Source organism: Pinus tabuliformis, chromosome 3_1 (assembly GCF_031772625.1).
Source record: "Pinus tabuliformis cultivar Carrire ecotype Pingquan chromosome 3_1, CPIR1, whole genome shotgun sequence".
NCBI classification, from domain to species: Eukaryota; Viridiplantae; Streptophyta; class Pinopsida; order Pinales; family Pinaceae; genus Pinus; species Pinus tabuliformis.
Window position 1 is genome coordinate 465,928,965 of NC_142301.1, and position 14,177 is coordinate 465,943,141.

The following is a 14,177-nucleotide window of genomic DNA, read 5'->3' on the forward strand; positions in this document are numbered from 1 at the left end:
ATATGTGATATTTCTTATGCATTTCTATTTTCCATAGAGGTGGGGGCCAATTTTGTTAAATTAGGATGGTTGAACACCTTGATAAAATTGTTCATCACTGGTTCAGAGGCAATGTTTGCAGACCTCGAGCACTTCTCACAATTATCAAGCAAGTAATTGTCAAAATGCCCAAAAGAAAAGCCGAGTTGAAGTCTGGAGGGATGGAAATGCGTTTTATAAGAGCAGAATGGGTGTTTGCAAGCAGTGCGACACATATACTCAGGGGCACGGTGCACACAGAGCTAACCCTCAGTTCATTTGTTCAACGGGCGCGACGCACACCCAGGGCGCGGCGCACTGGGTTTTGCGCGCGGCGCACACCCACAAAGGCCCGAAACTTGTTCCAAATTGCATCAAGTCGCCTTTGAAACCCCTCAAATCGACAGATATGAGAGCATCTGTGAGAAGTACAGCCTTTCACTGTTCTTCTGGTGGGCGGGCATTCATGGAAGCGTGGAAAATGATATTTGGTTTACTTTTCTGTATTGGTTTCAATTCAAATACCCTCTTTATCAGGGGAGTGCAGGAGCCAGGCCATTTCTGTGCCACACTCGTGCAACCTTATTATTCTAAATATGGTTGCCAGGAATACAAGACTACAACTGTAGATGGCTTTCGGTTGGGAGTTCAGAGGATCTATTCTCGGGCATTCCCATCTAAATCCAATTGAAAGAGTCCCATTTTCTTTAACCACGACGTTTTAACTGGTGGAATCTCATGGGTGGTGAATCCCCCTGATCAAGCCGATGTGTCCCCTGCGTTTGTTCTGGCAGATGCAGGTTATGATGTTTGGATTGGGAATGCTCTCACCACTTGTTATAGCTATGGCCATGAATACTTGATAGAATTATATAAGGCATACTAGGATTGGAGCTCGGATGAATTGGCAGCCTTTGACCTTCCTGGCATGATGTACCTATGCACAACATTACAAACTGAAAAGTTCATCTCATCGGCCACTCTCAGGGAGCTCAATGTGCCCTGGATGTTTTAAGTGAAGGGATTTTAGTGGATATTGTGGACAAAGTGGCATTATTGGATCCAGTTGCTTATGACTCTCATATGTTTTCACCGATAGAAGTTGCTGGAAAAGTTCTAACTCTACTTGAAGACTTCATAATCTATGCGAAATAAACTGCTGCCTTAACATTTCTAGAAGTGGGATGTATGAGACTTCAGAGGATACCTCAGCTAGGAACTTAATTCATTTAGCTCAATTGTGTAGAGCAAACAAGTTTTGGAAATATGATTATGGAGTTACAGAGAACAATCAGAGATATAATTCCATGTATCCTTTGGCATATGATCTATCCAAAGTGCCCACCCAAAACTTGTTCCTCTCTTCTGGAGGTGCAAACGCTCTTACAGACCTACGAGACGTGGAAAAACCAAAGTCTGAGTTGAGAGCAGGATACAAATATGTTTTCAAACCCAAATTTGCCCATTCGGACTTCATCTTTTCCATCAATTGCAAGGAGAAGCTCTATTATAGCGTCATCGTTTTTTTTTTTAGAATTAGATCTTCTAGATTGATGCATAATAATTTTTCCAACTAAAAGTAACGTTTTGATTACTTTAATAAGGATGTTTACATGGGAAAGAGGGTACCAGATTTTAACATATCGATTACCTTGATGAGCATGGTACGGTGCCTCTCTATCTAATCACAAGCCACCATACTATCAAAACAACGTAATGGCAAAAGGAAAATGAAACAGTCAAAGCCAGAAATTCACCACGGCTTCAAATAAAAATCAAAATAATCTCATTCCTTCTGCTCCAAAAAGGTTTTTCGAATTAGATGGAACTGCAGCTATACAAGTGGCTGCCAAATATTCAGGGGTGGGCATGTCTTCTCCTCCAATTCACTGATAACAGATTCCAGCCTGTCCACGACTTGACAATTGGCATGAAGTTTGATGCTCACATGTTTACCATTGATAACAATTCAAATAAAACTTCAAATCTAGGACACAGTTGAACAGGTGTCATTCCGAGGATGCAGCTGGAGCGTTACTAGTTTATGACATCATAAGGAGAGAAGTCCAATGATGCAATGGTTTCTAGGCCTAAGAAAGTTGAGTTGCCCAAGCTGCCCAGATACATCGATACTCGTGTTGCTGATATTTATCCTGTTACAAAGCCTGGTGATAGGCTTAAAATACTTACCTCTAAAGACAAGTTTAAGGATGCTCCTTTGTTTCAGAAATAGATAAAAGGGACCAACCAATGTTCCACACCATCTGATGTGAAGCTTTCATCAAATTTATTTATAGAATGAATGGAAATCACACTTCATTTGGTAATCCATATACCTCCATAAATAGTTCATATACAAACAAGAACGCTACACTAAAGGCTGAGTGTCAAGAATATAACAACTTTCGTAATGTTGCTGAGCTCTCTTCGAGTTCTCCTACTTTGTCTTCAAGAACGACTGTTGATATGGCCAAGGCATTTAAGGGATTGGCAAATAATAAGGCCTCAACTGTTGTCACTCAACCTCATGACCCTCCAGGTTTATTGGGAAATTTAGGATCATCCTTGCATGCTAACAGTTTTGGACATGATTTGCAAATAGCTGGAGATAGAGTACCTTTGGATTTGAGCTTGAAAGTTAATATGCGCCTAATTTCTTCCTCTTCACTTAACTGGTGCCATATGTTGAATAATACTAGTAAGTACATGGGATGAAATAATTCATGTTTTGGTTTGATTGTTCACATGATAAAGTACATGCAAACTATAATTATTGCTCACAGTTCTCCCAATAGAAGGAGATTTCCTTTTGGAAAGCGTTGCACTTGTGGGTGTACCCACAACATATGTTACCATCATCTATTATTTCTACTATGGCATTATATGTTGCTCATGTCAGTGTTGCAGAGAGTGAGTTCCTATCAAAACGACAATCAGCTTGGGAAGATTCATTTCGTTCCATATATTACAGGTTTAGGAAAAAGACATGTGATATCTTTTATTTTTGCATTCAACAATTTATAGTCATGTTTGTGGGAGGTAGTTTAAATGCGAAAATGGAGAATACATGTGCTGCATATCTCACAAGATCCATTCGTGGGCTTCGAGCTTTTATAAAGAAGCATGATGTAAGCTTCTCTATGCTTCTCTATAGCATGGAAGTGGAGCAAGCTACAACAGAGGATTTGTAGGAGCTAAACCAAGTACTCTGCGAGAAGTTAGAAGATAAAATGAAGGGCACAGCTGTTGAGGATACAATAAAGCATCTATTTGAAGGAAATCATATGAACTACATCGAGTGCATAAATGTGGTTTATAAATCTACAAGGAAGGAATCATTTTATGATCTACAGCTTGATGTTAAAGGCTACCGAGATGTCTATGCTTCATTTGATAAGTATCTTGTAGTTGAAAAACTTGATGGTGATAACAAATATCATGCAGAGTAGTATGGACTTTAGAAGGCAAGAAAAGGTGTTATTTTCCTTGGTTTTCCTCCCGTACTACAACTTCAGTTGAACCGTTGAATATGATTTCATGCGAGACACAATGGTCAACATAAATGATCGATATGAATTTCTACTTCACTTGACTTAGACAGAGACAATGGCAAATATCTCTCTCCAAATGCAGATAGAAGTGTGTGCAATTTATATACTCTTCATAGTGTTTTGGTTCACAGTGGAGGTGTGCAGGGTGATCATTGTTACACTTTCATTAGACCAACTCTCTTAGACCAGTGATTATAAGTAATTTATGCAAAATAGAGACACGTGTCGAGCATAGCAAATTACAGCTGGGTGCATTAATTAAAGGAAAAATTTTAGTGGCAAACCATTTTTATTGAAAAATTAGTTTTTGATCCAAAGGGCCTGCGTAAGGTGAAGAGTCACCGCAGCAGAAAGATAGGAAACGATGGTCTACTTTTAACTGCAGTTGCAATTCAAAGGGTTCACGCTCTAGATTCTGTCTTTCAATTGGCCATCAACAAACAAAATGTAACGCTACTCCTTTTATAGAAGACTTTTCCTATTCTCATGATTTTAGGTGAAACGACCCCTACTCTCAATCGATCTGTTTTCCCATTCCTGAGTCTATTTATTGTAGGAAAAATTATGTGTCAGAGGTTCTAAGTTCTAAGAAAAAGTGTTGGAAGAGAAAGCCCAATGCTATCACTGTATAGTTTTGACAGAGAAATAATTAAATGGTGCAGCTCTAATTTATAAGATTCTTACGGTATGAGTTTTGGCATGTGTTTTTTTTCTCTCTGTTTCATATGTATCATGTGATGTTTTGCAGTTCATTCATGATCATTTCTAGCTAAATACATTTAAGTGAGAAAGGTAGAATTCAGTCATTGCTCTGCTTTGAGGAAGTGTTCAGCCTTTATGTGTTTTCTTCTGCCTGGAAAGGATTCATACATTAATACCCTTTTCAGTTTTCTTTAACAGTCTTTTCACCCCATTTAAATTCAATTCGATTGCTAAAACCTCATGCTTATCTCGCCTTATGAAATGTCCTGTGCCTTTGGTTAAATCTCTGCTCATTCTGCCCTTGTCCCATACAGCCCAATAACTTAGTCATTAAATCAAATCTCCCTCATTTAAATTCATTTACTAGCCTAAAATTAGTTCCCATTGTAAGTCATCTCAAACTCTATTGATCATTTTATCGAGATAGACCCAGAGAGAGCCCTCTCCTGTCCTCGTAGGGCTAGCTACGAGGCTGAGCTTGGTTTGATGTTGCCTTGAACTTGCCTTCCTTCAGCCTGAGGCAGATTCGAGTGCTAACATAGTGGCGACCATACTGGGGACAAAAATGGTTTTCTTGAAGATTGTTTTGCCCCAGCACATATCTCAAGTTCAGAGTTGATTGTTGATGGTGAACAACGATCAGACATAAGAAGACGGCTGGAATCATTCACCTGGAAACTCCATTCGCTGAAGAATCTAGCAATCAATCCTTCATGGTAACTCCACTGTAGAGAGATCAGTAGCGGTAAGATTTTCAAGATGGATCGGATTGCAAGAAGATACGCTCCCATGATCCGAGATCACATCCCAGGTTTTTCAAATAAAATGCCCAAGGTAGATTGGTCAAATAATTTGACTATGTTCAGAAATGTGGAAGGTAATGACGCTGCTCTTCATCTGGTGAAATTTCACATTCACGTGCATAAATTAAAGATTGATTTTCCTGAAGACTGTTTGATGAAAATTTTTATAGCTACTCTGGAAGACGAAGCCCGATCTTGGTATGAAAGTTTGCCACCTTCTTCCATTTATTGTCTAAAGGATTTTCAATCAATATTCTTTGAGAAGTATAAAGAATCTTATCCATCATTAAATTTAGTTCAGGATTGTTGCAAGCACGCTTATGGTTTTATTGAGAGTCTTGAAAAATACTATGACGATGATAATTTTATGGACGAAGAAATCATGGAAGCATTGTATGAAAATCCGTTTCAGCAGTCTACAGAACTCTTAGAGGAAACATTGCAGCAGGATCAGAATCAACAGGTTAAAGATTTCCAAATGACTGAAAATGATGAAAAAAGGAGTCCTATTTCAGATCTGGTTGAAATAAATGAGGATACGCACGAAAATGATGTTCCAATCTCTGAAAATGATGATGATATACCAGATCAAGAGACAGATTGTTATGAGGAAAAACAGCTTGTTCCAGATCCCATAGAAGAGAATTGCATTGTTGAGGCTGCCTCAAACGAAGAAAGCAGAGTTATAGGCCTAACTGCCCTCATCTCATCAGAACACAACCTTCCTACCAAGGTAATCCAGCCAATTCATAAACAACAAGAGGATATCTTTGTTCAAGTAGATGAAAAGGTTTCTCTGGATGAATTTATGATAGATGATAGAGATCTCTGGATGAATTTATGATAGATGATAGAGATGTCATGCTTGAGTTTCAAGAATCATCTGAAGTTTCTTTTCTCATGATTGATGAATGTGATGAATGTAATGAGAATCTGGTTGTCATATCATGCCAATATGATCAGAAATATATTCAGACTATAGCTGACCATACCATTATGGATTCCATTTCAGATTCTTCTTCATATATTTCGTGTTTTGAAACATTCTTTGAAAAGGAAATCTGCTCACCTATTTGTTCAGAATTTGTTGAAGACCAGGAGCATACTCTTATTTATCAAGAAAGACCAGAATCAAGAGAAAAATATACCTTGTTTTTTCAGCAGGAGGAAAGACTTCATATTTTTCAGGATCCAATGGCAGATTTATTGCAGCCAGCAGTGAAGGTGATTATTGTAGTGTTCAGTGATGAAGGAGATCATGGTAAATTAGCTTTTTGGAGACCTAGTTACAAGCATCTATTGTTGACCAGAATATCTGATAGGAAGAATTAGTCAAGAAGCCATCTTCTTGATTGGTTGCATTGGCATTTTGATATAGTCTGAGGATATATTGTCTTGTAAGAAACACAGGTGGCCATGTACCGCCACCAAGCTTTAAGTTTTAAGTCTAGGTATTTTCCATTTTGAGTTAGTTTGCTAGAGTCAAGTTTTTCAGTCATTTCAATTTGATTGAGATAGTTTAAGTCGAGTTTCAGTCAATAAATTGAGTCATGTTGGTTTGTCGAAATAATGGACTCCATAGCCCAATGGATGGAGGCACTGTCTGCTCTCCCAAAGATCTGCTATTCTTGGCACCTCCACGGAGTGGCAACTGCCATCCCAATTGGACCCAATATTAGACTCAGTCTTTTCAGTCCTCTGTCAGAGTCAAATTCACCAAGGTTCATTTCTCGTCATTTGCAGTCATCAAATGCCATTTTGGTCAAAACGAGTAATTTTAATTCTTGAGTCTAGGGTTTTGTCTCCAGAAGTGTGAAATAACACTTGCAGGCTAGAGGGAGGTTCAATAAGTTTCTTATTTCAAGAGTTTCATCATCATTTATGCTCAAAGATATTTCTTCTTCAAAACTCTGTTTTGAAGAAGAAATTGTCAAATTTGTTTTATGATACACTCCATTCACAAAACGAACTCTTGGCAAATCATCCTAATTGTCGAATATACAACATGCTCAGTAGTTCGGTGGAGTTTGATGGTTATTATCTTGAAAGTGAAACTTATGTGGCTTGTAGCTGTCCAGAAGTGCCTTATACAAGAATGAATTTGGACAATCTGAAATCTGAGACCAAGTTCACTAACCACTGAAATATTGTCAAATGCACATGATGTATCAAATGAAGTAAGTGCAGAGCTGAAAGGTCAACAGGATCTGATTATTGGAAATTATAGTGATGGGAATTTATTTTCATCTTTGATGGCACATAAACAAGGAATTACTCAGTGCAACATTGCTCATGCTTTGGAGAGGATGAAATACCCAGATTCAGACATATATTGGAGGGATTTTGAGGAAAAATACTACTTTTCTTGCCAGTTTACTGCAGATCTAATTGCAATGAATCACGCAGATTTCATTATCACTAACATATCAAGAGATTGCAGGAAGTAAGGATACTGTTGGACAGTATGAAAGCCACATTTGCTTTCACCCTTCCTGGTCTCTACCGTGTGGTTAATGGAATTAATGTTTTTGATCCAAAATTCAACATTGTTTCTCCTAGAGCAGACATGCAGATTTATTTCCCTTACACAGAAAAGCAGTGCCGCCTTACTGCTTTACATGATTCAATTGAGGAACTCTTGTTTAATCCTGAGCAGACAGCTGAACATATGTGTGCCTTGAATGACCATAAAAAACCCATTATATTTTCTATGGCAAGACTCGACCGAGTGAAAAATATGACAGGATTGGTTGAATGGTTTGCAAAGAATAAACACCTGAGGGAGCTGGTTAACCTTGTTGTGGTTGCTGGTGATATTGACCCATCAAAGTCCAAAGACAGAGAAGAAGTGGCCGAAATTGAAAAAATGCATAGACTTATCAAAGAGTATAACCTGAATGATCAGTTCCGGTGGATATGTACACAAAAGAATAGAGTACGAAATGCAGAGCTGTACCGCTACATTTGTGACAAAAGAGGTACCTTCATACAACCTGCACTTTATGAAGCTTTTGGGCTTACAGTTGTTGAGGCAATGACACGTGGTCTTCCCACATTTGCAACATGTAATGGAGGTCCTGCTGAAATCATTGTGGATGGGAACTCTACAAGTGAACAGATTGCTGACTTTTTTGAGAGGTGCCAGACAGATGCCACCTACTGAAACAAGATCTCTGATGCTGGTCTATAGCGTATCTATCAAAAATATACATCACAGATTTATGCTGACGGATTAATGACGCTGTCTGGGGTTTATGGATTTTGGAAGTATGTATCAAAACTTGAAAGACGACAGACACGCCGTTATCTGGAGATGTTTTACAGCCTAAAGTACAGAAATCTGGGTAAAACCGTGCCCTTAGCTGTTGAAGAAAATGTTGATGGGATTGAAGATGAAATGCTGGGGGCAGATGTGCTGCCCAATGGATCTTTTCATAAACATTTAGTGACACCTCTCCTCTGCTTAATATGCATTTCGTGGCACCATAAGTTGCCAGAGAAGGTTGTTTTATCATTCACGATTTAGAATATGTGATATTTTCCATAGAGGTGGGGGCCAATTTTGTTAAATTAGGATAGTTGAACACCTTGATAAAATTGTGCATCACTGGTTCAGAGGCAATGTTTGCAGACCTCAAGCACTTCTCATAATTATCAAGCAAGAGATTGTCAAAACTCCCAAAAGAAAAGCCGAGTAGAAGTCTGGAGGGATGGAAATGCATTTTAGAAGAGCAAAATGGGTGTTTGCAAGCAGCACGATGCATATACTCAGGGGCACAGCGGACACCCAGGGCTCGGTGCACACAGAGCCAACCCTCAGTTCATTTGTTCAACGAGCTTGACGCACACCCAGGGCGCGATGCACTAGGTTTTGCGCACGGCGCACACCCACAAAAGCCCGAAAATTGTTCCAAATTGCATCAAGTCGCCTTTGAAACCCCTCAAATCAACAGATATGAGAGCATCTGTGAGAAGTATAGCCTTCACTATTCTTCTGGTGGGCGGGCATTCATGGAAGCGTGGAAAATGATATTTGGTTTACTTTTTTGTATTGGTTTCAATTCAAATACCCTCTTTATCAGGGGAGCATAGGAGCCAGGCCGTTTCTGCACCACACTCGTGCAACCTTATTATTCTAAATATGGTTGCCAGGAATACAAGACTACAACTGTAGATGGCTTTCAGTTGGGAGTTCAGAGGATCTATTCTCTGGAATTCCCATATAAATCCAATTGAAAGAGTCCCATTTTCTTTAACCATGACATTTTAACTATTGGAATCTCATGGGTGTTGAATCCCCCTGATCAAGCCGATGTGTCCCCTGCGTTTGTTCTGGCAGATGCAGGTTATGATGTTTGGATTGGGAATGCTCGCACCACGAGTTACAGCTATGGCCATGAATACTTGACAGAATTAGATAAGGCATACTGGGATTGGAGCTCGGATGAATTGGCAGCCTTTGACCTTCCCGGCATGATGTACCTGTGCACAACATTACAAACTGAAAAGTTCATCTCATCGGCCACTCTCAGGGAGCTCAATGCGCCCTGGCTGCTTTAAGTGAAGGGATTTTAGTGGATATTGTGGACAAAGTGGCATTATTGGCTCCAGTTGCTTATGACTCTCATATGTTTTCGCTGATAGCAGTTGCTGGAAACGTTCTAAATCTACTTGAAGACTTCAGAATCTATGCGGAATAAACTGTTGCCTTAACATTTCTAGAAGTGGGATGTATGAGACTTCAGAGGATACCTCAGCTAAGAACTTAATTCATTTAGCTCAATTGTATAGAGCAAACAAGTTTCGGAAATATGATTATGGAGCTGCAGAGAACAATCAGAGGTATAATTCCATGTATCCTCCAGCATATGATCTATCCAGAGTGCCCACCCAAAACTTGTTCCTCGCTTTTGGAGGTGCAGATGCTCTTGCAGACCTACGAGACATGGAAAAACCGAAGTGCGAGTTGAGAGCGGGATACAAATATGTTTTCAAACCCAAATTTTCCCATTCGGACTTCATCTTTTCCATCAATGGCAAGGAGAAGCTCTATTATAGCGTCATCGTTTTTTTTTAGAGCTAGATCTTCTAGATTGATGCATAATAATTTTTCCAACTAAAAGTAACGTTTTGATTACTTTAATAAGGATGTTTACATGGGAAATAGGGTACCAGATTTTAACGTATCAATTACCTTGATAAGCATGGTACGATGCCTCTTTATCTAATCACAAGGCACCATACTATCAAAACAACGGAATGGCAAAAGGAAAATGAAATAGTCAGAGACCAGAAATTCACCACAGCTTCAAATAAAAATCAAAATAATCTCATTCCTTCTGCTCCAAAAAGGTTTTTCGAATTAGATGGAACTGCAGTTGTACAGGTGGCTGCCAAATACTCAGGGGTGGGCACGTCTTCTCCTCCAGTTCACTGATAAGAGATTCCAGCCTGTCCACGACTTGACAATTGGCGTGGAGTTTGATGCTCGCATGTTTACCATTGATAACAAATCAAATAAAACTTCAAATCTGGGACACGGCTGGATAGGTGTCATTCCGAGGAGCAGTTGGAGCATTACAGAGGAGTAGCTGGAGCATTACTGGTTTATGACATCACAAGGAGAGAAGTCCAATGATGCAATGGTTTCTGGGCCTAAGAAAGTTGAGTTTCCCAAGCTGCCCAGATACATCGATACTCGTGTTGTTGATATTTATCCTGTTACCAAGCCTGGTGATAGGCTTAAAATACTTAGCTCTAGAGACAAGTTTAAGGATGCTCCTTTGCTTCAGAAACAGATAAAAGAGACCAACCAAGGTTCCACACCATTTGGTGTGAAGCTTTCATCAAAATTTATTTAGAGAACGAATGGAAATCACACTTCATCTGGTAATCCAGATACCTCCATAAATAGTCCATATGCAAATAAGAACGCTGAAGTAAAGGCTGAGTGTCAAGAATATAACAACTTTAGTAATATTGCTGAGCTCTCTTCACGTTCTCCTACTTTGTCTTCAAGAACGATTGTTGATATGGCCAAGGCGTTTAAGGGATTGGCAAATAATAAGGCCTCAACTGTTGTCACTCGACCTCATGACCCTCCAGGTTTATTGGGAAATTTAGGATCATCCTAACATGCTAACAATTTTGGACATGATTTGCCAATAGCTAGAGGTAGAGTACCTTTGGATTTGAGCTTGAAAGTTAATATGTGCCTAATTTCTTCCTCTTCACTTAACTAGTGCCATATGTTGAATAATACTAGTAAGTACAGGGGATGAAAGAATTCATGTTTCAGTTTGATTTTTCACATGATAAAGTGCATGCAAACTATAATCATTGCTCACAATTCTCCCAACAGAAGGAGAATTCCTTTTGGAAAGCATTGCACTTGTGGGTGTACCCACAATCTATGCTACCATCATATCTTATTTCTACTATGGCATTATCTGCAACTCGTGTCAATGTTGCAGAGAGTGAGTTCCTATCAAAACGACAATCAATTTTGGAAGATCCATTCGTGGGCTTCGAGCATTTCTAAAGAAGCATGATGTAAGCTTCTCTATGCTTCTCTGTAGCATGGAAGTGGAGCAAGCTACAACAGAGGATTTGCAGGAGCTAAACCAAGTACTCTGCGAGAAGTTAGAAGATAAAATGAAGGGCACAGCTGTTGAGGATACAATAAAGCATCTATTTGAAGGACATCATATGAACTACATCGAGTGCATAAATGTGGATTATAAATCTACAAGGAAGGAATCATTTTATGATCTACAGCTTGATGTTAAAGGCTGCCGAGATGTCTATGCTTCATTTGATAAGTATCTTCCAGTTGAAAAACTTGACGGTGATAAAAAATATCATGTAGAGCAGTATGGACTTCAGAAGGCAAGAAAAGGTGTTCTTTTCCTTGGTTTTCCTCCCGTACTACAACTTCAGTTGAAGCGTTGAATATGATTTCATGCGAGACACAATGGTCAAGATAAATGATCGATATGAATTTCTACTTCACTTGACTTAGACAGAGACAATGGCAAATATCTCTCTCCATATGTAGATAGAAGTGTGCGTAATTTATATACTCTTCATAGTGTTTTGGTTCACAGTGGAGGTGTGCAGGGTGATCATTGTTACGCTTTCATTAGACCACCTCTCTCAGACCAGTGATTATAAGTAATTTCTGCAAAATAGAGACATGTGTCGAGCTTAGCAAATTACAGCTGGGTGTGTTCATTAAAGGCAAAATTTTAGTGGAAAACCGTTTGTATTGAAAAATTAGTTTTTGATTCAAAGGGCCAGCGTAAGGTGAAGAGTCACCGCAGCAGAAAGATAGGAAACGATGGTCTATTTTTAACTGCAATTGCAATTCAAAGGGTTCACGCTCTAGATTCTGTCTTTTAATTAGCCATCAACGAACAAAATGTAACACTGCTCCTTTTTATAGCAGACTTTTCCTATTCTCATGATTTTAGGTGAAACGACCCCTATTCTCAATCGATCTATTTTCCCATTCCTGAGTCTATTTATTGTAGGAAAAATTATGTGTCAGAGGTTCTGAGTTCTAAGAAAAAGTGTGGGAAGAAAAAACCCAGCGCTATCACTCTAGAATTTTGAAAGAGAAATAATTAAATGGTGCAGCTCTGATTTATAAGATTCTTGCGGTATGAGTTTTGGCATGTGTTTTTTTTTTCTTTGTTTCATATATATCCTGTGATGTTTTGTAGTTCATTCATGATCATTTCCAGCTGAATACTTTTAAGTGAGAAAGGTAGAATTCAGTCATTGCTCTGCTTTGAGGAAGTGTTCATCCTTTATGTGTTTTCTTCTGCTTGGAAAGGATTCATACATTAATGCCCTTTTCAGCTTTCTTTAACAGTCTTTTCACCCCATTTATGTTCAATTCGATTGCTAAAACCTCATGCTTATCTCGCCTTATGAAATATCCTGTGCCTTTGGTTAAATCTCTGCTCATGCTGTCCTTGTCCCATACAGCCCAGCAACTTAGTCATTAAATCAAATATCCCTCATTTAAATTCATTTACTAGCCTAAAATTAGTTCCCATTGTAAGTCATCTCGGACTCTATTGATCATTTTATCGAGATAGACCCGGAGAGAGACCTCTCCTGTCCTCGTAGGACTAGCTACGAGGTTGAGCTTGGTTTGATGTTGCCTTGAACCTGCCTTCCTTTAGCCTGAGGCAGATTCGAGTGCTAACATATTCTATGCTTGCAGAATTGAAATTGCTGAATTGAAATGCTAATCTATGAGAGCAGGAAATATCTAATTTACTTTTGCAGAAATGAAATTGCAGAATGGAACTGAAATAAACTACTTAGTAGAAAGTTGAAGTAGAAAAATAGAAGAAAAGCAACAATTGCAAATACTCTGAGGCTTCCCCGGAAACGGTGCCAAAAAGATGGTGGGCTCCAGTATTGCAGCAATAATGCTGCAACTCCTGGGACTCCCTTCTTTACTCTTATCAACCCGATAGTTCGTAACAAACTTGGAATCGTCGGTGTTGTATGCACAAGTACTAGCTCTTGCCGCAACTGTCACTTGGTCAGCTGGCACAAGTCCGCTAGGAGCTTAAGCCAACTTCTATGAGCTCTGAGAAGGAGCTTTTTAACTGATGGATGAAAGTTAACTCGAAGAAGGCTGATCTACTTGCAGAAAGAAACTAGGAAGCTAAAAGGAAACGTAAACCCTAGCAAACCCTAATTTTACCAACTAGCCCTACTGATGCAAGAAAGAGGATGCAAGCTACTGAAAGAGATGCCATTGAATTATAGGAAGTTAAAATGCATGAGTCTAAGCATCTTCTACATAACATCTAAAGAAAAAAATCTTTTTGTATTTTTGAATAAGTTGCCAAAATTATCATGCATGCGATTTAACTCTTTTTTACTGTGCAGAGGTGGATTGGTGAGAGAAAATTCTTGGAGGAGGTTGGGAAGGTTCAGAGAGGGCCTAAGGGGTCCCTAACACCCTTCCAGAGAGTTTCATAGAGTTTGGCTATCAAGAAACCTCTTTTGTGAGCTTCTACAGGAAGTCTGTAGGGGTTCAACAGGATGTTCTGGAATTTCTACAGGATGTCTATAATTT

General features: G+C 39.1%; 1 protein-coding gene and 3 pseudogenes across 1 annotated transcript; all 4 read left to right on the forward strand.

The window, feature by feature from the left end:
- The first annotated feature begins 427 nt into the window (after positions 1-427).
- LOC149187776 (triacylglycerol lipase 2-like) lies at positions 428-1,595 on the forward strand (annotated as a pseudogene).
- Positions 1,596-2,095: 500 nt separating this feature from the next.
- Positions 2,096-3,209, forward strand: LOC149187777 (uncharacterized). Its single transcript, XM_089409758.1, has 3 exons — positions 2,096-2,220; positions 2,316-2,693; positions 2,918-3,209. The coding sequence occupies exons 1-3, from the start codon at positions 2,096-2,098 to the stop codon at positions 3,207-3,209; spliced, it is 795 nt and encodes a 264-aa protein (XP_089265884.1).
- A 39-nt stretch (positions 3,210-3,248) lies between these two features.
- Positions 3,249-8,600, forward strand: LOC149187778 (sucrose synthase 3 pseudogene; annotated as a pseudogene).
- Positions 8,601-9,029: 429 nt separating this feature from the next.
- On the forward strand, positions 9,030-10,151 carry LOC149187779 (triacylglycerol lipase 2 pseudogene; annotated as a pseudogene).
- Positions 10,152-14,177: the final 4,026 nt, after the last annotated feature.